Source organism: Scophthalmus maximus, chromosome 5, assembly GCF_022379125.1.
Source record: "Scophthalmus maximus strain ysfricsl-2021 chromosome 5, ASM2237912v1, whole genome shotgun sequence".
NCBI classification, from domain to species: domain Eukaryota; kingdom Metazoa; phylum Chordata; class Actinopteri; order Pleuronectiformes; family Scophthalmidae; genus Scophthalmus; species Scophthalmus maximus.
Genome location: NC_061519.1, coordinates 927,501 through 952,651, shown reverse-complemented (window position 1 = coordinate 952,651; position 25,151 = coordinate 927,501). Strand labels below are relative to the sequence as shown.

Genomic DNA, 25,151 nt, shown 5'->3' with positions numbered 1-25,151 from the left:
GTAGTAAAGGCGAATGCTGGTGATATTCTATATTTTTGTTAATGAAAATAAACCCAATTTAAACCCAAAGCTAGTCCAACTCAGTACTTCCTGACCTGTCTGTGGCGCTCAGCCCCAAGCCCCTTCATTCTTCCCTCCGACATAAATCTTTAGAAATGGTCAATAAATTTTTTCAATTTTATTTATGATATCCTTTGGATACACTAATGGTTTGTTGGCTCAATGTTGGTTTTGGTAAGTTCGTGGGATTCGTTTGCTATGAGAAAAATAGCCAGGCGGGGCCACCCCCCGAAGATTCTCGGCCACCCCATTGGCCACCTCAAGCACCACATCACAGCCGTCAATAGTTTTGACGGCTGTGGAACCTTACTTGCACCGCTAGTACACGGTCGGACCCTTTAGCCGCGCGCACACATCCTGTCTTTGAATTTAACGGCGCAAGGACATGAAGCTATAAAGAAAAGCAAGCACACACGAATGCCTGCTACATACCTGACCCTCCAACTCGGAAGTCTAGGCAAACAAACCCAAAACAGTAAGGTATGATATCATAATGGATGTTGTTATTGTCTTCTAGTAACTGTGACTATCCCACCCATGACTATCTATTTTCAATAACATCAAATACACAACAACTGGTTAAGAGAAAAAAAACAATTTTAACATTTAGACAGATGTAGAAGGTCTGGAATTAAAATGAAATTGGTGAAAGTACAATATAGCCTAATTAAAAAAGTTACAGGTAGAGTTTGGCAGATTTAAGATAGTATGTTTAAATTGGTTAAAGGATATGGTGGTATTCATGTTATGTTGCTGTAAGTTGTTCCAGGAGTCAGGGTATACTTTATACTTTAAGCAGTATAAAACCTTTTGGAAAATTACCTATGCACCTTATAATAATTTAAAAAATATTTTAGATGTTTCTGAAACATCGGAAACAGAGAGCAGGAGAGAAGAGTCCTACCTGAGGAGTGGCCCCAGTGGATCCCCAGGTAAATTTGTCACTCCTGCATTGTGTGTTGTACTCTTCTGTTGCTATTTCCATTGATGTTGTCCACAAATTTATATTGTATCTGTTTAATACTGATGATGTTTATGTTTGATAGATGTTTATGGACAGACTAGAAGAAACATTGTCACTGCTTACACATAAGTCATCAGGGTTTCATTGTTATGTAACAATAGTACTGTATGTTATACATATTGTTAGAATTTCACGATAAATCCATATTGTGATCAGACCTTGATGAAAAAAAACATTACACTTCGTATTATGCGTCCGTGTTTTGTATTCCTGATGATACACAGAGAGAATTAATTTATAGTGCAGCTCGTAATAATGTTGAGATTTTTGCTGTAGGTGTCTTAAAAAGCTCTGCATCTCCTGGTGAGACACATGCTTGCCACCCAAAAATGATAACTGGCCCCTCCCTGGCCACCCCACTGAAAATGTCCTGGCTCCGCCAACTGTCAAATAAGGCAATGCAACCACGTTCCCCTCCAAAATCAAAGTCTGTACAGATTACTTGTACTATGTCAAAATAGTAGAAAATTTAAACGGCGTATGGTCTGCATGAATTAAAAGTAGCCACGCCTATAGCCATAAGTATACCCGCCATACAAGTACAGTACAAGTAATTGTGTTGAGTTAGGAAAAAAAGTAAATTCCAGTACAAGTTTATTTTGAAGGCTGAGACCAAACCGGTAGTCGATTGTCTTCATCCGGGAGGCTTGTTTTCAGCGGATCGCTGTGTCGTTCACGGTAACGGTATTTCGGTGGGAGCCATAGGGTGGGAGCAGACTATAGTTCTCCTCAGACGCTGATGACGAACAGCTGTGTTCACAGCAGCACCCTGAGGCGGAGAAACTTGTTCTGCCAGTCGCGTTATTTGATGCTAACAAGGAAGCTAGCTACGGTCTGGCAGGCAACCAATAGCTAACGTCGCCGAGGGTAAGTATTTAAACATTGTCCGGTTAACTTCCGTACTTTACAAAACTCGGGAAATGTTTTCAATTCATTTAGCAAACTCTTAACCATGTGACGTCAGCTGCTGAGCAGTGGAGTTTCCCAGTCAAAGTAGTTGGCTCAGAAACTGAGGAGACGTGCGGAAACCAAAGCTAACTCGCTGTGTTCACGTAGAACGTGGTGACCCTTTGAACAACTGAAGATGTTTTCTTGTGTTTGCAGGTTTGAGGAGCGGGCGGATTGTTTCGGGAGACACTCGTTGAGCTGAAGTATCGGGCCAATATAACCCGTTACACTTGTAGCTAGCCAGTGCTAACTGCTGTTTGAACATTTCTGTAATGTTGAGTTATTAACAGCTTCGAATGTTGCCAGGTCAAACCAAGGACATGTAAAGACACACTTGACTACAAAGGCTGTAATGTCATTAAGGTCATTGTGAGTAATGTAAAGGTGGGGAGGGGGTCAACCCTTCTGTCAGTGGAACTGCTCACACACCCTCAGGTGTGTCCGTGGCCTGAAACCTTTTGAACAAGTATAACTCCTCACAGCTGCACTGGCAGTACATGCATGCTGTGCAGCAGACGGACACAAGAAGGGTTCTACACAACTCCAAGGGGCTCCGTGAGAGACGATGACCGCGGTGTTGGGCAGAGCTCTGGGGTGGGTGTGCTCATGGGGCAGAAGTGCAGCGTCAGAGAATACCACAGTGGTTACCGCCGAGGGCCAAGGGCCTGGCCACAGGGGGTGGACGTCTTGGTTCTGGGGAGGGTGGAGACGCCACAGTGACCAAAGCACTCCAGTAGAGGAGTACTGGGAGGCGCAGGAGAGGGTTCAGCCTTTGGAAATTGAAGATCTTTGCACAGGGAAGCGGGAGACTGTGGTAGATTCCGAACAAGTACCTAGATGGTGGAATAAATATCTCCCAACTTCTTACATTTTGTGGCCAAGAAAGACAGTACCAAGCACACTGAGACGAAGGAAACACGATGCGTTAGACCATGCTGTTGATGGGGACTCCTCTGACTACAGAACACCACCTCCATCTCCCACACCTCCTTCCTCTCAGCTCATGTCTCCTTTTCGGCTCTTTGCTCACAGCTGGAAGGTGGAAATCCTCCCAGAGCACCATGACATCTGTTTCAACTTCATCCGCCACTTGTTTGACCTGTTTGTCGTTGGCTTCCTGTGGACTGTGTCCCCCCCTGCCAAGCTGATCCTGGAGGTGCTGGGGGTCCAGGGAGCACTGAGGCTGTGGCTTCATGGTATGGCCATGTTTTTTGTCTCCACAGTTGGAATGGCAGGGTTACTCTGGTTGATCCAGGAGTATCTCCCCCAGTTTGCCTTGATATACGGCATCATACAGGCAGTGGTGATCTCTGTCAGTGTGCGACAGAGTGTGATAATAGGCTTGGACGAAGACAAGGAGGAAAAGGACGAGTTGGAAAAAGAGACTGATGACATGACAGATGTTAGGAAACATAAAGAAGACAAGGTGAAGACAAGTTAATCTTACGGTAAGCCCTTTCACTCCTCTGATGTGATGTTCACCACCTGGTAAAAGACACTAAACTGGAATATTGTTTGATTTTCTAAGACGAGTCAAAGTGAAATGAAATAATAATAAAACCTCTCAAACCATAATGAACGCACATAAGGCTGGATGATCCCACAGTCATGGGCTTCAGGCCTATGGGCTTAAATTAAGGTCACTCATATTTTGAGTTTATGATGTTCACATCCAACCACTAGCTATACTGCCCGTCTGCTGAGGGTCAGATGGAGGCAGAGCCAATCCCAACTGAACCTGGGATAGACAACCAGTGAAGTTCTAAGCTGTAAAATAAATCTGCTTGAGGATCAAGGTGTATGTGTACAAAATGGTGAGGTCACACAAAGGTGCTGTACAGATCTGTGCATGTATACAAAACAAGTGTTTTCAAGTATGATTTTTTTTACACCTAAATCTGATTGGACAATGACAACCTAATCACAATGCCGCAATGTATAATCAGAGGTCCTGAAAAGTAAGACATTTTGAATATGGATGACTGAATGGCCCCCTCCGTGACCCTGGTGGGTTTGCATACATACACAGAATGTTGAATATTTCAACAGCATATTTGATGTTCTACAGCATCATCAAATATGATTGATGTTAGGGATGCACCCAAATGAAAATTGTTGGCCGCATAACCGAACACTTCATTTTATTTTTTCATTTATTTTGCCAAATTTTCCCCCACTGCATAAATTAAATAGCCTCAATGTGCCTTTTACTTTTTTGTCTTTATTTTCAAGGAAAAAAATCAATTACAATTTATAAATATTTGTATAACATTGAACCTTTTTTATACATTCCAGAAGACATTAGACCAGCAAAGCACAATATAAATTAAATTATATTATTATAAAATAAAGTACTCGGACACGTCAGTGTGGGTGCACGGCCCTTTTGTTCTCGCCCCGGTCTCCTGCGCTGTGCATCTCATCAGATCCAACTCAGTCTGGATCATGTCTCGTGCTCGTGGCTTTTCCCCCTCCACCAAGTAAAGATCTTTACACCGTGGATCAAGTACAGTCGTGATGCAGTACCGAGGTTCAGAGTTTGTCTGACTAACGTGTGTTGATGGTTATTTTCACTCTGTGGTCCGTTTCAGCCTCTTTGGTTCAAAGACGTTAGTGCTGCAGCTCATCTCCTTGTGAGCTGCTCACATGAGGCGAGTAGAGAGAAGTTTCTTGATTCACACCCACTGGTTTGTGGTGAATGTCGCAGATCAGAAGATATTTTTGCGTCATTCTCAGATATTTTCAATGCTTCCATACTGCAGACATGTTGCACCCCATTTCATGCTCGCAGCTTTTTGATCGCGTAATTAAAAACATTGTTCAGTAAAAATTATTCGGTCTTTTCACTTATTCAAAGTGCAATAACAACAATTTCGGTTATGGAACATTCGGTGCATCCTTAGTTGAAATCACTGGAGTCTAAGAGGAGCCAACACCTTTGTACATAATCAAAACTACTTCACCCATTGTGCTATAGAATGATCTGCGCTCTGGTTTTTACAATCTGACTGTTTTGTGATTGGATTTTCATTTTCCAAATAAGATTCAGGTGTAAAAAAAGAAGGGGGGGGGGGTAAAAATTGGACAGTTTGGGAAGTTTGGGTTATACAAAGTGTTCTGTTTTGTACACAAAAGCATGCTTTTTTTCCACGATGCCTTTGTATGACCTTGCGACATTTATCATTTAACAATCTTTTCTGCAATTGTATAAATTTGAATTCCTCATTCATATTAATGTTACAAGTTGACTACGGTTTGTGGGGTTTCTCTAATTGATTTATTCAAGATATTGATCAACTTGTCTTTTTGTTTGAATTCTACATTTAAACCAATGTATAATTTTTTAGATCCTTCTACATCAGTTGAGTTTCCATCGACACTATACCTCTATTACATTACATGTCATGTTTTTCACTTTATACTATATTGTTATTATTACTCTACACATACTGCATCAAATAAGTGAAACCAACCCTTCTCACTGTCAGACTTGATCCACTGTTAAGAGAGTTATGTCTCTTCCACAGGCGCTGAGAAGACACACCATCAGCTTTGTCCGACTTCGTCCAGGGGTGGGACCTCACAGCACTGGGATCTCGCAGCAGTGGGACCTCACCACTTTTTTCTGCAGTGTGACCCAATGACTTTATTGCACATTATTTAGAGACTCAGATGTTGTACGCATGGTCACTTTATATTCAACACTATCGATCTGCATTTTCTTCTGCAGTGACCCAATGACTTTATTGCACATTATTTTAGAGTCTCAGATGTTGTACGTATGGTCACTTTATATTCAACACTCGATCTGCATTTTCTACATGCCTGTCATCGTGATATTAATGTCATCCCCATAATGTTGACAATACAAATATTATTAACTTTACAAGTACACTACCACTATACTGGAAGTCAGAAATAATTGGGCCTATGAAAATTCAGGAAATTAATGTTACATTAAAATAAGGGACTCCTAGTACTCAGAAAGTTGGACATCATGCTGTGCTGTGGGGATCATGTTGTGATGACAGTAGCCTGGTTCTGGACCTTTGGTGCAAACAACCAAACAGCCTTTGTGAGGATACTTGTTTGGATTCAACACCAGGAAGAAAGAGGTGCAAACCCATAGAAACTACCCTATTGATAGAAACACAACAAACATTTTAAAGGACTGAAAGAAACCTATTTGAGGACAGAGGAGTCTTGTAGGCTCAATGGTTAAGGCAACCCTTAGTACCACCAGAGTATCACAGTGCCCCTGAAGGTCCGATCAGCGAACTGCTCTCGCAGACTGGGACCCGAAGTCCTCTCTGTTTACTCTGCTGTTCACTTCCTGTGGAGGAAATGCCCTCTGCAGTCAACAGAGGTTCTGTTCAGTTGTTCCATTAAACCCTCAGTCTGTAGTGATCATCAGTTCTGAGAATTTGGATTTGTCTTTCCCCACTGCCTTTAGTCATTTAGGGAACAGGCATGTTACCCAGTGTGACGTATTAAAACATGCATTGTCCATCATCCTCTGTTCTCTGTAGGAAAATGCAAAGCAGTCTAACTATGTTTCATCACTTAGTTTTGAACTATGGTACATGACTGGACTGCAAACTGTAGAAACCCTTTCATGTTCACGGTGAGCACATCACATTCCTCTTCAGGTCTGATGTGAAGTACTAACCTCCACTACTTATCTGCAGCTCCGGACATCTCTCTGTCTCACACACACACACACACACACACACACACACAGCCAATTATACTGAATTGAATCCATGGGATCTTCTTTACTCAGCATTGACCTCAAAATTTGAGTCTTCTAAACAAAATGTGTATCTGGAGACAAGTGTAATTTAATGAGATGTGGTTGGATATTGAGGTTTGTTAATTCCCTGGTGTCAAATTATATTGTATATCTATATTTAGTTTCTATCACTACATGGATCACATCACATTGAGATGTCTCTAATAAACTTTTTAGGAGCAGTGTACCAGCAGCACACATTCATGTGTTCTCTGTATACACGTGTATTTTGCCTTATGTCATTTTCTTATGCAATGATATTGTGTGGAATATTGCTGGGAATGGAACTTATTCCACAGGTATGTATTGTAATGGTTTTTTATTTCTTTTTCATGCTTTTCATTTAAAGGCACATATATGTGGAGACTATCAGTCTAATGTAGTTTTACTGCACAGTGGCATGTGCCACTCGGAGAAAAGAATTGTGGGTTCTAAGAGTGCTTACAGTCTGTGGCTGGCAATATTGGAATAAAATTATTTTACACGATTGCACATTTGTGAGCACGGTATATGACAAAACTAAAATACAAATCCATTCAGTTAAAATCAAAATGAAAATCAAGTGAACCTTGATGTGTAACCTAAAAGTGAAAATGTAACAGCAAATATAACTTGAATTTTGAACTAAAAGGAATAGTCTTTTGACAAAATATAATAGACAACTATTGACAATAAACAAAGTTTGTTTTTCAACATTTTCTAGATGCAGCTTCTCAGTTTCTTTATCTTATGTGATAGTAAATTGAAAATTCTCTTTTTTTACCTTTAATTTTATAGAATGTTATTAATGTTACCATTAAAAATAGAATGCTGAGAGTCTTAAATTTATAGATTACTTTTAAGACGCCAGTGAGCAATCTGCCGCTTGGATTGGGTAGAGTCCAAATTCCAGTTTCATCTTTCAAATATAGTTTGCACATTGTCTTCATCATCGTGACAGCAGTGTCATTCTGAAAATAACCCCACTGTAGTTTTCTGTCATACATGCACACAAATTGCAAGGTTTTTGTTTTAATATTAGCAGCTGCAGACGATCTTAGAAAGAATGTGTACCTTTATTATGCTTTTTTGTATTGCACCAAATTTCTATTCATCATTTGAACATAAAATGTCACAGTGTCTTTTACGCTTTGTTACCTTTTATTAATTGTTTGCTTATAGAGAGTTCAAGGTGTTTTCTATGAGGGGCCAGCACACTCGACAAGATCAGGATAACAAGCTACATGAACTGTCCTGCTTCTGAAATAAAGAGGAAGGACCTCACCAGCCCACAGTGTAATCTCAACTCACGAACACTCCCACTGGCTAAATAAAATTGACGCTCTTTTATTAGATTGTCTTGGTTTTGATTTGTAACACATACTTTGAAACTGAAAAAAACATATAATGATAACGTGTGTACAAAAGTGTCCTTAATGTGACACATGTACACACACGTAAAACTTCAACCTCAACAACTGCTTCACAGATTTTTTTAATTTGTCAGAAATATTAAAAATCACATTAATTCTTAGAATCAAACCATCATCACTCTCTGAAGGTCCCTGGATGTGTGTGAGCTGCTAGGCCTCTTTAACCCAACGTTTTCCCTGAGTGCAGTATTTCTAAAACAAGTTCACTTGTGGTAACATTATCAAACACAAGCTAGTATAAGATTATATATGTATAGGCACAGTATCTGTCTGAACTCGGATTCAGAGAAGACCAATCATTTATTTAGCCATGTGGTGGCAGCAGCAAACATTTGCCTATTTAATTATTTTTTACAGGGTCAAATCACTACATGCATGATCTCAAAGCACTTCACATTTAGGAGACACAGACAAACATTTGCATAGATTTGGAGTGATGTTATTAAATCTATATTGATCTTTAGTATGACCACCAGAGAGAATATCTGTTTCTTCCCTCTGTATGTGTCTGACTGCTGGTAACTGTGTCTAGTTGTGGGCGGGGGGTGCACACTGGGTTTTTAGAGATTTGAGGTTTTTACATTTCAGCTTCATGCCTCTTCTGTAAACAAGGTTGATGGAAACTGTGACTGAGCCAAAGCAGTGAAGAAGTTGATATTGTAAAGCTTATCTTGTATTCAAGTTATGTGTTAGCTGTAGCTTGTTGTTGTTGTTTTGTCGGCCTGGTAATCCAGCCTCACATCAGCCCAAAATGGGAGAACAGAGCTACTTATAATCTTTCAACTCAAGCCAGTTTGTTGTATTTTTGTAAGAATATTAAAAACTGACTCAAGTTGCAAAGTTGAGGACTTGAAACTTGCTTGACTAACACTGACTTGACTTTCACAACAGACGACTTGACCTAAGGCTCGTGACAGATGGCCCATAATAACTTGACTTTTTTCTTGTTTAATTAAACATTTGCATTTCATTCAGATATTGAGAAGTGACCCAGTCAAATCACGGCAATGTGCACAAACCTGGGAAACTACCCGGATGAAGCAGACCAGCAGAGACTAATGTAGGGGGCAGCTGTCAAGCAGGGGGCTGGTCCAAAAGTGTGAAAGGTTTGATTCAAGTGTGATGTTGTCAATGTCAATGACAGTAGTAAGCAGAGAAAAGTGGTATTCGAGGTGAGCAGCTCAAAAATCAGTGGCACAACCCCCAAAACATTTAACTTTATCTGTCACTAGAAATATATCAGTCCCCTTAGTATGACAGATTTTTTTTAAAATCAAGATCCATTCATTATTCCCTGAGAAATCTGTGAAAATGTCTCACAATGTTAAAGGAAGTGATAAGAGAAATTCCTGGATCAGCCCCTTGGTCTGGATCGACGTAAAATATGTAATGGTTCCTTTCTTGGCTCGTGTCCCATCCTTCACCACGTTTCGTGAAAATCCATTCAGTACAGTATTGATTCTAACCAACAGATGGACAAGGGAGGAAACATGCAACCTCTTTTCTCTCTGTTAAGTCCTTAAAGTCATTGAAACAGTGTCAAGTATACATGTTATATACAGTATAACACGTGAGACAGTTTAATCAGAATTCAAAACTCTGATCCACATTAAATCTGCTCTCTTTATGCTGAATAGTATATACAGAACGCTGCATTCCTAGTACATATGTAACAATGTCTGTATGTTTACAGAAACTGTAACTGTCAATGACCAAACATGGTCCCACACTGTGGAGGATGAGGGGGTGGAACCTGGATCTGGTGAGTTTTGCTGACAGCTGAGACACAAGTCCAAAGGCTGGGCCAGCAGTTATCCATCTTCACCTGTCCTGTCCATACAGTCCTGTCCTGTACGCCACATTAGCTTTGACATTTGCCCACCCTGGCCAGGAATGAACCCACATAATTTAGCGATATACCCATATAGCAATAAAACATGCCTCTTACTCACAAGAACCAGTTAATTATTTTACTACTGACATGGATCTGAATTTAATGGGAACCTGTTGATACTTCATCCAAGGAGCTGTGTTAATTCAACCATCCTCCATTCTTACTTCAATCAGTAACATCATATGCAGAGAAACAAGACAAAATTGTCAGATGTACTAGGATTGTCTAGTGAATACAATTAATTTATCTAAAAAAAAAAGGATCAATCAAATGAAAAACAGCAGATGATGTAAGTTAAAAATACCAGCACTCATAGTTCTAATGAGGTTTAAGGAGGAGGAGGAGTCAGTTTGGAGCCACGCCCCTTCTTCCTGACACGTGTTATCCAGATAAAGTCATCCAGCTAATTCACATCTTCCAACAGCAAACATCTATTTTGAAATAAAAGCAGCATGTGTCAAGAGAGGAATCAGAGGTATGACTGGCTGCTCTGTTGTCATAGCGACATAACAGCCATGCTTCATTCAAAATGAGCAATGTTCCTCAGCTTCAAACATACTCTAACAAGAATTAGAATGACATAAGGTTTTCATTTTTTTTTGTTATATTTCCACCAATAATGTCACTGTAAAATAAAAGAACTGATGCCTGGTGCCTCAATGATCTGATTCCTCAGTGATCTGATGCCTAAGTGATCTGATGTTCCTCAGCTTCAAAAATACTCTAACAAGAGTCAGAATGATACAAGGTTTTCAGTTTTTTTTGTAATATTTCAACCAATAATGTTACTGTATAATATCTGATCTGATGCCTCAATGATCTGATGCCTTAGTGATCTGAGCTGTAGCCTCAGTCATCTGATCACTGATGCCTCAATGATCTCTTTTGTAGGATAATTTTTTTTAATGTAATGATTTCATCTTTTTGTACATTTATTGTGCATCTGTACATTGTTTATTGTGATTAACATATTGAATTAAAATATGATTACACATCTCATTATTTCAATTATCTTGTTAATGTATGGATATATTTAAAATAAATGGTTATACCAACATTTATTTAACCAATATGCTTTATTTCATACATCCATCATTTCCTGTCAGTGTCAAAGATGTTTCCTCTAGAGAACTTTTAAAGTTGGTTTTAATTATGAGCAGAAAAATGGGTATTGCCCTTAACAAAAACCTAAATAATCATTCATTCATTCTAATGACAATGGAAGTTTCTCTTTAGCTCATTAGCTGACATGGTGCAAACCTTTTTTTTTTTTTTTACATGTTGAGTGTATCACTGTTTTGTGTATAATTATTATCAAACCTCTTCAATAATCAGATCATCATCAGTTTATTTACACATTAAAGATGATCAGGGCCATGTTTTCCAAACATCATGTTCACATGATGTTTGCCAGCTCAAATTATTGATTTTGGATTTTGAAATTGTTTGATTTGTTACCAAAAAAAAAAAAATGTACTTGCATGATTCTTGCACTTTCGGGGTAATATCATCATGGTTGAATGCACTTATTGTACAAAAGCGTCAGCCAAAAAAATGTAATGTAATGTAAATTCATAATACATTACACTGTGAAAGTGAAAATGGTGAATCACACAATCTTGATTTCTTTTAATTTCCGATGTGTTCTCAAATCACAAACATCAATGTTTCTCTGTTAGGAGTCTGTAAGGAAAGGATCTAATCTGATCTAAATCTGAGAATGACTGTTTACCATTTTATGTTTGTTTGTCAATTTCTTGTTGCTATGATAACAATGTCAGATAAACTTTAAGACAGAATTGAAAAACTCTTTAGCCACATTGGGCTGAGCTCTCTCAGACTGACTGGGTCCAACACATTAGACTGAGGGTGATGAAGACATGTGTAGTAATAATGTCATTAAGTCTTGTCTAATATTTTCCATCAGTAATTGCCACAAAAGATGGAATTAACCCTAAACTTGTCAACAAATCAGAAACTACATGTAAAAGTGGGATTTCTGTCAGTGTCCAGTCTGTGGTTGACTGCATGTCAAGTATTAGCAAATGTAGAGTTAAGACCAGGAAAAAAATAAAATGTCCTGCATTATATACAACTAACTCATAGTCAGACTGCATTTCCTGGCCTCTTCAACTATGTGCTGCGTTCAGAGACGCCTCGGTGTCAGAACATCCAATTAGCTGCTGTCTGAGCAAAGGTTTTTTGTCAATTCTGACAGTTGAAGACATTAACGTTGTTTTAGCTCATTCGTGACAAATCACATCACTGTTGATGACCATTTTCCAAAGCAATCCCATTTTTTTTTGTAGAAAGCCATTGATTTCCACTTCACTGCAGTATGAAAATCAGACTGCCGAGACACCTGAAGCCTGCATGCATGAGACTGATCCACTTCTACAAGTTACATGCAGGTGATTTGCAGCAGAGGGATAGTAAACTGGTATTAGTCCAGTTCTACACTCACCACTTCATGAAGGGGAGCAGAAATGTTCATCTAATACACTTGACAAGTGTTTTTATTGTTTCAGCTCATTTATGACACTTCAGTGTTTACCATGCTGCTGAGCATTTTCAAAAGCATGCGGCACTCTTTTATTATACTGTTGTTACATTGTTTCATTACCTTTAACTAGTAACGCAGGCATAAGTGCAGGTTGATGACACAAATACATTTGAATAAAATGTATTGTTCCAAATGTAATTGGCTATTATTTAATCAGCACAATTCTCCAATATATCAATACACCAACATACATCTGTAAAGACAATATTTTGGAGCTTTTTCATTTCCAATAAATATAAAAGCCAAGACTACGTTCACCGTTATGCAATACATACCATTTTTTCCCATCCTTTGTCATGCTTTTGAAATGCTCAGCTGAAATCAAATGCACAGTGTGTGATGTGTAGTAAAAGATTTAGAAATTGAACCTTGTAGTTATCATTCTATGGTGCTTGTATTAGCTGGCAAAAAAACTGAGCATGCTTTTATCTGCTGAAAGACTTTTGGCTCATATCTGGACATCTGGAAAGCAAACAGCTGTGTGTTGCTTTGTGTTTCTCAGAGCAGCAGTACAGAGGAGTTTCTGACACAGCACCAGGTCTGCCTGTATCTCAACTTCAACAAAAAGAGTGCAGTTTTCTAATATGCCATTGTTGTGGTGAGAAACCACTCACATCCCACAATCAGCATGCATTGCTCATTAGTGGGTATGCGACCCTCCAGAGTTCGGGGGCACTGTGGTTCCCCCGGCCCCTCTCTGTCCGTGGTCTCTCCTGCCATGGCCCAAGATGCAGTGAGCACTGCCACAACCTTCCTCATCCTCGTCTCCCTCGCTTTCAGAGGACGACTCTCCAAATTGCCGGGGCTTCTCATAAATACAGCAGCCTGGAACAGAACACACAGGATTAGATGATCTACTGCTAATGTCTGCCCTGGCTCACTGTGAGCTTCTCGTTCTCAGTTTGAAATCAAAAACACATCCTGACACTTTGTTCAAACACATCTGGTCAAAAATAGCAACTAATGGGAGTGTGGAGTATAAATAGCGCAGCAGGAGGATGAAGAGGGTGACTGAATTATTACCAGCCGTGTGTGTGTGTGTGTGTAGTGCAAACTACAACAGCTGCAGTTTTGAGCTCTCTGGCAGGTGTTGACTACTGGGTATTCATGATAAAAATGTAAAAACAACTACTGGGTATTCATGTAATAATGTATCAATCACTACTGGGTTTTCATGTAATAATGTATCAACGACGACTGAGTATTCATGTAATAATGTATCATCGACTACTGGCTATTCATGTAATAATGTATCAACGACTACCGGGTATTCATGTAATAATGTATCAACGACTACTGGGTAGTCATATAAAAATGTATCAATCACTACCAGATAGTCATGTTATAATGTATCAACGACTACTGTGTATTCATGTAATAATGTATCAACGACTACTGGGTATTCATGATATAATGTGTCAAAGACTACTGGGTATTCATGTAATAATGTATCAACGACTACTGGGTATTCATGTAATAATGTATCAACGAATACTGGCTATTCATTTAAGATTGTAAAAAAAGACTACTGAGGACGCAACAACATGGGAATTAAATTTTGAGTAATCCTGTAGACAGACACACAGACAGACAGACCGAGAGACAGACCCGACAGACAGACAGACAGACACACACACACACACACACGCACACGCACGCACACACACACACACACACACACACACACACACACACACACACACACACACACAGACAGAGTCAGACAGAGTCAGATAGACACAGACAGACAGACAGTGGAATTAATTAAATTCTAAGCTAAAAAACATTCTCATGGTCCTAATTGACCATTAAACACTTAAACTATTGGCATATTTTGCTCAGTTTTCACTCCTGACCTTTGTTTTTTTTAGCCTATACTCATTTACATTTCAGACCATCTTCACCATATCATGAAATACTGCATTAGCGCTTGCGCTCTAACCTGCACTGATTTAGCATATGGACATATTTGACATTATATTTCGAAAAACAATATGTAGCCTAAATTGGTAGCAGGTAATCATCAGTCAAACAAGGCCAAACCATATCAATTAAATAGCCTAACAACACATACAAATATATTTTGGCTAATGACCCATATCTATTTATGTCTATCTTCAAAAACAGACAAAATAATATTTTTTTTCTAAAATTCACAAACTTTCAAGGACTTCAATGACTGTGTCTGTGTGACAAGCCTTTAAACCATATAAAAAGCAGCTTCTGCTATGAAATTCAATAATCTGACTACAAGTATCCAGTGCATTAATGACATTTCATTGTGTGCTGATGAAAACGATGAACTCACACTTTGAAGACCTTCTTCCTAGGTGCTCATTGTCAACGGTGTCACTGGACCACTCTACCTTCTTTTCAGTTTTCCTCTTCCTCAGTTTGATTGTCAGGCTTCGTCCTTCCTGTAACATGTGAGAGGTTTGAGCTGTGAGATACTGGCTGTCACACAGCAACAAAACTATGAGTCTAGTCTCTGCGACTCTCTACACTCCACATGGATATGAGAGCACTGACATTGCCTGTGCTCCTAAAAGTAATGAATGTTCAAATACTACAAACTCCCCTGTAAAGGCTCCGGCTTGCAGCTTGTGATCCTGGGAACAAGCAAATGCACAGGGCGTCTCAAAGGTTTAACTTTAACTGTAAGCTGTGAAATTGGGTTGTAAATACTAAAATATTTAGAAGAGACTTCTATAGTAAACGATCAACAGCCAAGATAATGAAGGACCCTGGTTATCTTTACGACCTACTGTATAAGATCATGTGATCATCTGCAGCAATATCATCATTATCTGGTCAATAATTGTTGCTCTGTTTTCAGTGGGACTGGACAGATTTGTGGCAACTAATATGCTGTACGGCCAAAAGCATGTGGACACCTGAGCAAAGTGTTTGAGCACCTGAACATTCCAGCCACGTGATAAATAATGTGACCTGTGACTTCAAAACCATTAGTGTGGTGCTCACATCCTCCACATTACTGAGGTTCAACACTGATGTTGAAGTGGGCCTTCCAGTTCATCCAAAGTAAGACGTAAGACGGGGCTGATGTCAGGGTCCTGCTCAGGCCAATTAGGATGTTGTATGTACCAGACCGGCAAAAGGATTTCTTTATGGACCGACTGTGCATGTTGGTACAAGACCGGCCAATCACAACTTTGACCACACCACTGGAAAAGCACAATTATGCATGATATCACTGTAAGCTGGAGAATTAAAATTTTCACTGCATCAAACCAGACCAGAAGTAAACAGTATTTTATAATATTTACTAATATAGTTTATAGATACATTTTGACATGATTTCATATACTTAAATCACTGCATTTTTCGGTGCATAATTATTATTGTTATTACTGATGTATGTCTGTTTTTCATCACCAGTACCATCAGGAGGGGCGGAGTGTAAAGCCTAGTGGATGTCTAGATCCAGAACGTTTAAGAACCGCAACCCGCAGATACTATTGATGCATAATGTTACATGGGAGCATTTTGAGCTCAGATTAATATGCGTGGAATGACATGTATTGCCATGACTGACATCCTGATATAGTCATACAGGAGACAGTGGGCCTCGTCAAGCTGCACACTGTGAAGTGTTATTATTTCAGGATGAAAACATGGTTCCTGTCTGGAAGCAGCGCGGCCTCCTCTCCTCACGACGAGCTCCTTGATACTCACCTGCTGGGGCGGCGGCGGTGTGCTGGTTTCAACGGTCTCCGTTATCGTCTCACTTGATGTCCCGGGAACCTCCGCCATCCCTAGAGCTGCTTTGCTAACGCAACCGTTAGCTAGCTGTTAGCTGTAAAAGAAGCGGGGTGCCTATAACGTCGCGTAGTGACAGCTGCAGCCGCTCACCTCGGTTCTTTACACCACACACCGAAACGAGATCAAAGTCCGGACGGCTGAGATGTGTTGAACACCTTGGTGATGTGTGGCCAACACACTGTCAAGCTGCAAAATGACTTCGTTAGCGACACTCAAACCGGAAGTTTAATGTTTCCACTGTCGAACGATTATCATCCATGTGAATAACAGTGTCGCACAAACGAATTAAAACACACCAAAACACTGTGACATATAATAATATTATGTATGTGAGAAAACAGCATTTAGCACATCCACATTGCATTTTTGGCGAACATTACTTTTGAGTGTTATTTTAAGAAATTTTATTTTTTAAATCTAGGCCCGTTTTATTTTACGTTTAGCTTGACGGCAGTAGTGTTAAGGGGAAGATATTTCCAGACGGACAAATGTCACTTCCGGTTGTCCGTGAGTTATAACCGTCCACCAGAAAATGACTCGTGTCAAGAATAGAAGAAAAATATGATATTTACAGAGTAACATGAATTGGAGCAGTTATTCTAATACATTGTACGGTGACGTAATATTTACATATAACCAGCAACTCAGTAGAAACGGTGTTTCGTGGATTTATTATGATGAAGTTAAAAGGTCGTGACTGACGTGAGTACACAGCAAGTAAACTTACTGCTATAGTTGAAATATCAACCGCCATGGCAGATACACGTATTGCATGTGTAGCTGAGTTATTAATAAGCTTCTCTGAATCAAGAGCTGACATAGATGACACAGCGATGGATCTGTGTGTTGTGTTTGTGTTGTGTTCAGTGTGTTGACCATGATGTGGAGGACAGGTCGTGTCCTCAGTGTGAGGCTGGCGAGGAGAGGAGCAGCAAGACTGTGTTCCAGCAAGCCATTAAAGCCTTCGTCATCCTCTTCGTCATCCTCTTCACCTCTCCGGCCCCAGGCTGAGAAGCAGAGGCGCAGACGAGAGCGGGAGGAGGCCATACTGTCAGGTCACCACACTGTGAGTGGGAAAGAAGCATCAAGAGAAAAGAACTGCTGCAGACAGACACTGAGTCTGAAGTTCTGAAGCACTAATGCATGTCAAAATATGAAAATAATACTGTGTGATTCTTTAATGATTTGTTGTAGTGGTTGACTGTGTTCCGACAGTGTAATGATGTAATGTGAACGTGACTCATCTCTGAGTGGTGGATAAGACTAGAAACGCTCTATATAAATGCAGACCTTTTACCATTTGCTAGAGACTGACACATTTATTGTTTGGCTTATAATATCTGCTGATATGAGCCTTTCACTGACACACAAGTCTTTTACTCTGTAGTATTGGTTTTCGGCATCACCCCATAAAAATCCATTTCGGTTGGACCCCAGTTCAGATGTAGGAACCAGAAAAAGGGTGCTCCAGCAATAAAGTGTTGCACTTCATTGTGACAGTGTATGTAAAATTTCACATCCATCATCATGCCCATCATTAGATGTGAAGGAGACACAAGATGTCCTCTCCGCTCTGCTCCTCCCTCCCTGCGTGGGGCGGAGCCACCACTCAACTACCTCCCGTCTGTTTTTTGTCCTGGTTCTTCATTGGTGGAACGAGCTCCCCATTGATATCAGGACAGCAGAATCCCTTCAATGCTTGTGTCGCAGACTGAATACTCACCTGTACAGACTAAACTCACCAAACAGCAAACACTCTTGACAATTGAACCAACTTTATTTCAAAATGTATATTTTTGTTTCCAGGTCACTGAGGATAAATCAGTGAAATGGAGTGAGAAGCAGAAGATAGTGTACACTGCCCCAACACCCCCTGGGACAAAGAAAGGTGATTGGCCTACTGTCACTTCTGTTGGACTTTTCCAGCACCAGCTTGTCTACAGTTTCTCTGTTTGTCTTTCTCCTTCACAGACACCAGCTTGCCCTTCCCCCCCTCATACAGTCCAGAGTTTGTGGAGTCCAGCTGGTATCAGTGGTGGGAGAAAGAGGGATTTTTCAATCCAGAGCAACATGTGAGTCTTTCATAACAGAAAAACATCAGACTGTTACAATGTCTTAATGCTCATTTATTGATATAAAATTATTTTAAAAAGTAATGGCCTTTATTTATAAAGTTTATATGTAAAGGCCTTGGAGTCTGCCTCAGTCAGAGGAGTATCTCTAAACTCAAACCTTTTCTGTGCACTGTTGACCTTGAGAAAGTTGTGTATGTCTTTATTACATCCTATCTGCATTAGTAAACTTGAATATTTGTCATTCAGTAAAAAACACGTGATAAATGGATTGGCTCTAAGCTTCACTCAATCAGACCTGCTAAGACCACATGTACAAGGATACAGAAAGATTAAGAGAATTTTATAAATAGAATAGAAAATATTCACTTTCCTTGTTTGTGACTGTAAAAAGAGACTCCTGAGCTGCTGTCAGACATAATACTGTCATGTCCCCTCAGGAGAGGTTACCTCACGCTGTGGATCAGACCTTCTCTCTGTGTATCCCTCCGCCTAACGTGACTGGGACCCTGCACCTGGGTCATGCTTTGACTGTAGCTGTAGAAGATGCACTGGTTCGATGGTAATTGTCAACTACATCTGCAGCTTGTTGCAGGAAACTTTGATTGTCAATAGTAATTCATTGATTCAGATTGTTCCGAGTGCCAACTGTTGATGGAGCAGTAATATATCAAGTTGTTACCCACCAGGAGAAGGATGCAGGGCTACAGAGTGTTGTGGGTTCCCGGATGTGACCATGCAGGTATTGCAACACAGGTATGACAACTCCCTCTCTTCTTCCTCTTTCATGACATATTATGAAAAAAAAATCTCTTTTCAGTGTTTTTGCACATGCATATGTGTATCTGTAGAGCCTGTCAGTGCACAAACTGTGAACATAGACCACCCTGTGGTTTTTGTGTGAGCTGGCTAAACCCTACAGCCTGGCTCTGATCAACTGGTTCAGACTTCTCACCCACTGTGATGTCACAGTTGGACTATTTTGGGGTAACCCCGCTTGCAATCTGAAAATCTCCACTTTTCTGGTGAAGGGGCATGGAATTTCCTACACATTTTGAAATAGGTTGACCAATCACAACAGAATGGGCCAGCTGGCCAATCAGAGCAGACTGGAGTTTATCGGGAGGAGGAGCTTGTCTTTATCTTTATTTTGAACGATTTAAAAATAAATAAAAGAATAAGAAAAATAAGAAAAAAAGAATAACAACAAAACAAATTTCAACATAACACAAACTAGACCATAGACAAGTGCACAATCCAATAATATTCAAGTCAAACTGCATTTTTGGTTTAATCATTTCAAATCCAGGTGTTTTAGACAGGGTGAAAAGAGGAGTTGCAAGAACGGGCTGTATGAAAACACTGATGCCCTTTCTGAACATTAGATCATGTAAACATTTTCAAATGGTAAGCCAAAAAGTAAAGCCTGAATATGAGCATAATATGTCAACGTTAAAAGATAGGCTCATATTTTCAAGTCACTAAAAGCAATTCTCACATGTCCATATGTACGTTGGAATTTTTTGTTGATGTTGCTTCCAACATTCATACAAGGGATGAACTGAATTTTTTTTTTAATGCAATCAAAAAGCTACCAGCGTGGAATGAGGTGCGTGCAACAACATATAGACTAAAATATCTTCTGATCTGCGACATTCACCACAAACCTCGTTATTAAGGCACTTTACATACTTGCCTCATGTGAGCAGCTCACAAGGAGATGAGCTGCAGCACTAACGTCTTCTAACAAAAGAGGCTGAAACAGACCACAGAGGGAAAACAACCGCCAACACGTTAGTCAGACAAACTCTGAACCCCGGTACTGCATGACGACTGTACTTGATCTATGATGTAAAAATCTTTACTTGGATGAGGGGAAAAGCAGCGAGCACGAAAAAATGATCCAAACTGAGTTGGATCTGATGACGCACGGCGGAGGAGAAGGGGGAGAGAACAAAAGGGCTGCGCAGACTGCCACACAATTCATATTAGTAATAGCTTACTTTGGAATGCACGGAATGAGGACAGTCCTCATTCCGAACTACATTAGGAGGTGCTGAGACAACAGGAATGATTATAGCAATCAGTAACAATATTAATGTACAGTACCTATGGGCACGATACGCTGGCGAACTGTCCAGGTTGTACCCTGCCTCTCAGCCAATGTCAGCTGGGAATGGTTCCAGCCCCCCTGCGGCTCTCAAAGGATATGTGGTTTGTATATATATCAACATCTGTGCTGGCCAGGCGCTGACAAGAAGCATGTTATGTATTTGATCATAAGGTGGTAAATTAGGTTTGTTTTCATCTGTATTTACATGGTCTTTACTTCATATCTGCAACAGATTTTTGAGAAAACCTTGAAAAATGTGTTTGTGCTTGTGCTACATTTGAACCTGGGCCTCTGTTTGCTGAGCAGTGCTCCAGAGTGTGTCCTCCATCTCAACCAGTCACTTTCTGTTCGTTAGACTGTGGTGGAGAGAAGACTGCTGAGGGACCAGGGGAAGCGTAGACGGGACTTATCCAGGGAAGAGTTTCTGCAGGAGGTGTGGAAATGGAAGAATGAGTAAGTCTCCACATTCATATCATCACGTCACACAATCTGCTGGTTGTTTGCTTCATTGCCTCATCGTCTCCCAGAAAAGGAGAAGAGATCTACCAACAGCTGAGGAGCCTCGGAGCTTCTCTGGACTGGAGCAGAGCCTGTTTCACCATGGATCCAGTAAGACACTGTGCATCAGTCAGACATCTTATAAGATGTGTTATTTCTATTAGAAGGTAAATATTTGTATCGATATATAATAGATAATAAATTCTGATTGTCAGCTTAAATACTACCTTAGCATGCTCCTCCTGCATGCGTCAGTACTTTGAAGTGTACCATTGGCTGTGAATATTGATGAGAATGCTTTTATAATAAGTGGCACATTAGAAGAGTTTGTACTGTGTTGAGTTTGTCTTTCTGTTCCAGCGTTTCAGCAGCGCTGTGACTGAGGCCTTCGTCAGGCTGTGTGACTCTGGTCTGATCTATCGCTCGGAGGGTTTGGTCAACTGGAGCTGTGCACTGGAATCTGCCATCTCTGACATAGAGGTCTGTATATACTATACTGTACTGTATATAATGTATACAGATACAAAAGAATAGCGACTATGTATAGGAAATGTAATGTGTTTAAATAGTAAGGCTTCCCCTTATCCATGGGTCCATCTCTCTACCCAATGATCCGGACTTACTAGCCGACCTAACATATCAGTATAAGTTTATAAAGATAGATATTAAATATCGGGCTTTTACTTGGATATTGCCCAAAGTGTTTTGACACTGATCGACAGAAACAACATCAAACCAAACGTAGTCAGTATTTAACTCGTCAAGTCAATGTGCAGTAGATGCACCTTTGGCAGCATTATTTTTTTTACTGTAATATATTTTTTGCCACAATAATCAATTGTTGGATCAGTCTTAAAGTTTTTTTAATTAAAAAATAAATAAACAATAATAATAATAATACAAATTTAATTATATAGCACTTAATAATGTTACAAAGTAAATTACAAGGAGGAAATGACACCAGACATAAAGGGTAAAATGAGAAGAGAAAGTAAAACAATACAGAAGATCGTATATATTAATAAAAAAGTAAATAAGAACCACAGTGCAGTGAGTCAAGAATTAACTTTGATTCAAGTGATGTTCTTTATTTTGAAATAACATTCTCACATCCCTGAATTGAGAACAGGACAAGTATTGTGTTATAAGTGTTGTTCTTCTGAGAGATTCGGAGGAGCTTGACAAATATGGACACCAGTCGAGCCTCCATCTGAAAATCACAAGAAACCTTCAGCACATAATGTGTTTCATTCTGTAGTCTTGCACAGCCAGACTAAACTGCAGCTCTAGTATGGTCTGAAGGCACGCCCTATCATTTCGGAGATTGGGGTGGGGGGGGGGGGTCACAATCGTCTAGGGCGGCGCTAAGCCCAGGAAGCATCGGCAGTGTCCGCGCAAAATAGTGCCGGGGGGAAACTTGTTTTCATGGAACGTCTGCATGTTCAGAGGTTGTCAGTGAAATGGCTAAATCCCAACCGCAAACCAGGGGTTTCACCTGGTCCTCCATAATGGCAACCAAGGGGCACACCACAACACAATACTTTGTTTACATGTCTCAGAGTCCGAATTGAACCTTACCCCTGCTAGATCGCTGCACAAAATAGGCCACGCTTGAAATATAAAACTTTGTCCGTAGCCAGTGGGAAAACAGGCAATAAACGTCTTTCTTACTCAGCAAATGCTCTAAACAAATCTTTTGAAACAGGCCTGCCTTACAGCGCGGTCAAATTCCTCCTCAAAACTTGCCATATTGCGTTGTTTGAGTTTGAGGGGGAGCACAATACGGGAAACCCAGCAACAGGAAGGGGAGGAGTTTGGCGACAGAATCTGTCGGTAGCCCAATCTCCGTCCTCTACATCCGGTGAGCCAGACTATTCCATCTGTAAATGTGGACCCTCTCACAGTGGTGTCTTATAAATAATTATAAATATAGAGAAAACACAAATCCAACCAAATATATAGAACTTAGAACTTAAACGTTGTTTATTATAAAAATAAATGTTTTAATATCATCGAACAGAAACAATACCGATATTGATTCCTGAAGTATGCTCATATCGGCCATTTTTAATTGGCAAACCATTAAATCATCATATATGATATTCACACACTGACACATCCTTTAACATGTCTCTTATATTATCCACTTACTGTACTATCCACTTAATGTACATTGTTAGACATTCATTGTCTTGGTTATTTGTATCAAATCATATGTATGTCAACTTAAGATGTGTGGATCTGTTGTCAGGTCGACTCACAGGAGCTTTCAGGTCAGACCCTGTTGTCTGTTCCTGGTTATGACAACAAGGTGGAGTTTGGAACAATGCTCAGCTTTGCTTACTCCATAGACGGTCACGGTGAGTGTGTGACTTTCTGGAAGTATGATACATGTTGTACTTATTTAAATTAATTTTTTTAAACTTTGTTTATTGAGGTTCACATATAAAAACAATCACAGTCATCCATCCAATAATTGTTCTCATTATAAATTAGGAACCACCAAACAAACAGACAACCCCCCTCAATCCCACCCATCCCCCGGGCACATACCCCCACCAGGATAAAGAAAAAGTACAAAAGTAAAGAAAAAGAAAAAGGCACAAAAGAAAAAATATATAAATAAACAAAAAACAATAACTTAGACAGAGCACACCAGATCAATACAATGCTCAAACCAAAGTAACATGACAATTAACATATGATGAAAGGGATTCCAGGCCCTTTCAAATGTCTGAGGTGAACCAGACGGGGTCAATTTAATTTGACTTGCTTGATCCAGCTTGCATGAGTAGGTGGAACTGAGGATTTCCATTTTAGCAGAAAAAATCTCCTTGCAGGAGAGTCGTGAACACTATCGTGTTTTTATTAGCAGAGGATAGGTTACGTGGAGAGGGCAACATGCCAAATAGAGCAGTAAGAACATTACGGACAAGACTCCCCCAAGTTACCTTAGATTACGTGTCAAAAGCCTCAGACCAAAATCTATCCAAGAGGGACTTAATTGAACCCAGATATTAAGGCAGGAGGCCACAATCACATTTTTTTATAACTAGAGGCAGAAGAAAGAAGAGGTGAGTGCAAAAGGGCCTTCAGCGTTACCGGAAGAGTGGAAATTGCCTCTCCAACCAACCATGATGGAGGGGCCTCAAAATCCTCAAACCGAAGCCAATAGCTCAAGTTTCTAATATTGCCCATTAATAGAACAGAATGTTGTGCTTTGACGTGGTCCGTTTGTTGTACTACGTAATACATGTTATACCATGATTTCCATCTACCATGTATTTTAGATGGAGAGGTGGTGGTGTCCACCACACGTCCTGAGACTATGCTAGGAGATGTAGCTGTTGCTGTTCACCCCGACGATCCTCGTTATCAGGCTAGTACTCATTTTTAAAGGGCTTGGAATGTCATTGACTTTACACGGGGGTTCCCCTCTTTAGGGATTGTTGATACTGATGAATCAGTATGAGATTGTACAAATGATTTCAAGCAATATGGCAAAATATATTTTCCAGTTTCTATTAATGAATTTAATTTTATTTGTAAAGCGCCAAATCACAACACACATCAGCTCAAGGCACTTTACATAGTGAGGTCGAGAGAAACCGAACAGTTCCCACAATGAGCATATCTGAGACTGTGGAGAGAAAAACTCCTTTTAACAGGAAGAAATTCTCGAACAGAACCACAACATCTGCTGTGACCGGTTGGTGAGAGGAGAGAAGAGAGAGAGAGAACAGTTGTATAACCGTTGCTTTAATCTCTACTAGACTGATACTTATAATGACAACATGACATTTCTGCCTTTCACTCTGTCCACCTCCAGGCTGTTCATGGGAAGCGGTGCAGACACCCCTTCACCAACAGACTCCTGCCCATCATCACTGACCCTATGGTGGACATGGAGCTGGGAACAGGTGACAGCAACACTCCCTGTGACAACAGGTCTCCCCAAAACACCTTGTGTGTCATGTGTCATTTTGTCCACC

At 40.1% G+C, this 25,151-nt stretch overlaps 3 protein-coding genes across 4 annotated transcripts in view; 2 read left to right on the top strand and 1 right to left on the bottom strand.

Moving 5' to 3' along the window:
- The first annotated feature begins 1,074 nt into the window (after positions 1–1,074).
- On the top strand, positions 1,075–8,156 carry c5h6orf47 (chromosome 5 C6orf47 homolog). Its single transcript, XM_035633198.2, has 3 exons — positions 1,075–1,951; positions 2,189–3,480; positions 5,560–8,156. The coding sequence occupies exon 2, from the start codon at positions 2,598–2,600 to the stop codon at positions 3,471–3,473; it is 876 nt and encodes a 291-aa protein (XP_035489091.1). The 5' UTR covers positions 1,075–1,951; positions 2,189–2,597; the 3' UTR covers positions 3,474–3,480; positions 5,560–8,156.
- Positions 8,157–11,187: 3,031 nt separating this feature from the next.
- Positions 11,188–16,829, bottom strand: ppp1r11 (protein phosphatase 1, regulatory (inhibitor) subunit 11). The gene is made up of 3 exons (XM_035633201.2): positions 16,390–16,829; positions 15,002–15,110; positions 11,188–13,518 (listed from the first exon to the last, which is right to left on the bottom strand). Exons 1-3 carry the CDS (start codon positions 16,465–16,467, stop codon positions 13,334–13,336), a joined length of 372 nt encoding a protein of 123 aa, XP_035489094.1. The 5' UTR covers positions 16,468–16,829; the 3' UTR covers positions 11,188–13,333.
- Positions 16,830–16,980: 151 nt separating this feature from the next.
- vars2 (valyl-tRNA synthetase 2, mitochondrial) overlaps positions 16,981–25,151 on the top strand; it is a 23,217-nt gene continuing 15,046 nt past the window's right edge. Inside the window, exons 1-12 of one of the 2 annotated variants that reach the window (XM_035633196.2) lie at positions 16,981–17,178; positions 17,344–17,542; positions 18,283–18,364; positions 18,448–18,548; positions 18,989–19,110; positions 19,238–19,304; positions 21,017–21,114; positions 21,189–21,270; positions 21,520–21,639; positions 23,411–23,519; positions 24,450–24,538; positions 24,989–25,079. In XM_035633196.2, the coding sequence (XP_035489089.2) occupies positions 17,354–17,542; positions 18,283–18,364; positions 18,448–18,548; positions 18,989–19,110; positions 19,238–19,304; positions 21,017–21,114; positions 21,189–21,270; positions 21,520–21,639; positions 23,411–23,519; positions 24,450–24,538; positions 24,989–25,079 (1,150 nt within the window). In that variant the 5' untranslated portion in view covers positions 16,981–17,178; positions 17,344–17,353. The remainder of the gene's footprint in view (positions 17,179–17,343; positions 17,543–18,282; positions 18,365–18,447; positions 18,549–18,988; positions 19,111–19,237; positions 19,305–21,016; positions 21,115–21,188; positions 21,271–21,519; positions 21,640–23,410; positions 23,520–24,449; positions 24,539–24,988; positions 25,080–25,151) is intronic. The other variant, XM_035633197.2, reaches the window with a different exon arrangement.

What these genes read in the sequence shown, in the direction of transcription:
- ppp1r11 (XM_035633201.2), bottom strand. Translation starts at nt 16,467, where the DNA reads ATGGCGGAGGTTCCCGGGACATCAAGTGAGACGATAACGGAGACCGTT. An exon ending in CACCGCCGCCGCCCCAGCAG is followed by an intron (nt 15,111 to 16,389) that starts GTGAGTATCAAG and finishes CACATGTTACAG; the next exon opens with GAAGGACGAAGCCTGACAAT. An exon ending in AGGAAGAAGGTCTTCAAAGT is followed by an intron (nt 13,519 to 15,001) that starts GTGAGTTCATCG and finishes GTTCTGTTCCAG; the next exon opens with GCTGCTGTATTTATGAGAAG.
- c5h6orf47 (XM_035633198.2), top strand. Translation starts at nt 2,598, where the DNA reads ATGACCGCGGTGTTGGGCAGAGCTCTGGGGTGGGTGTGCTCATGGGGC.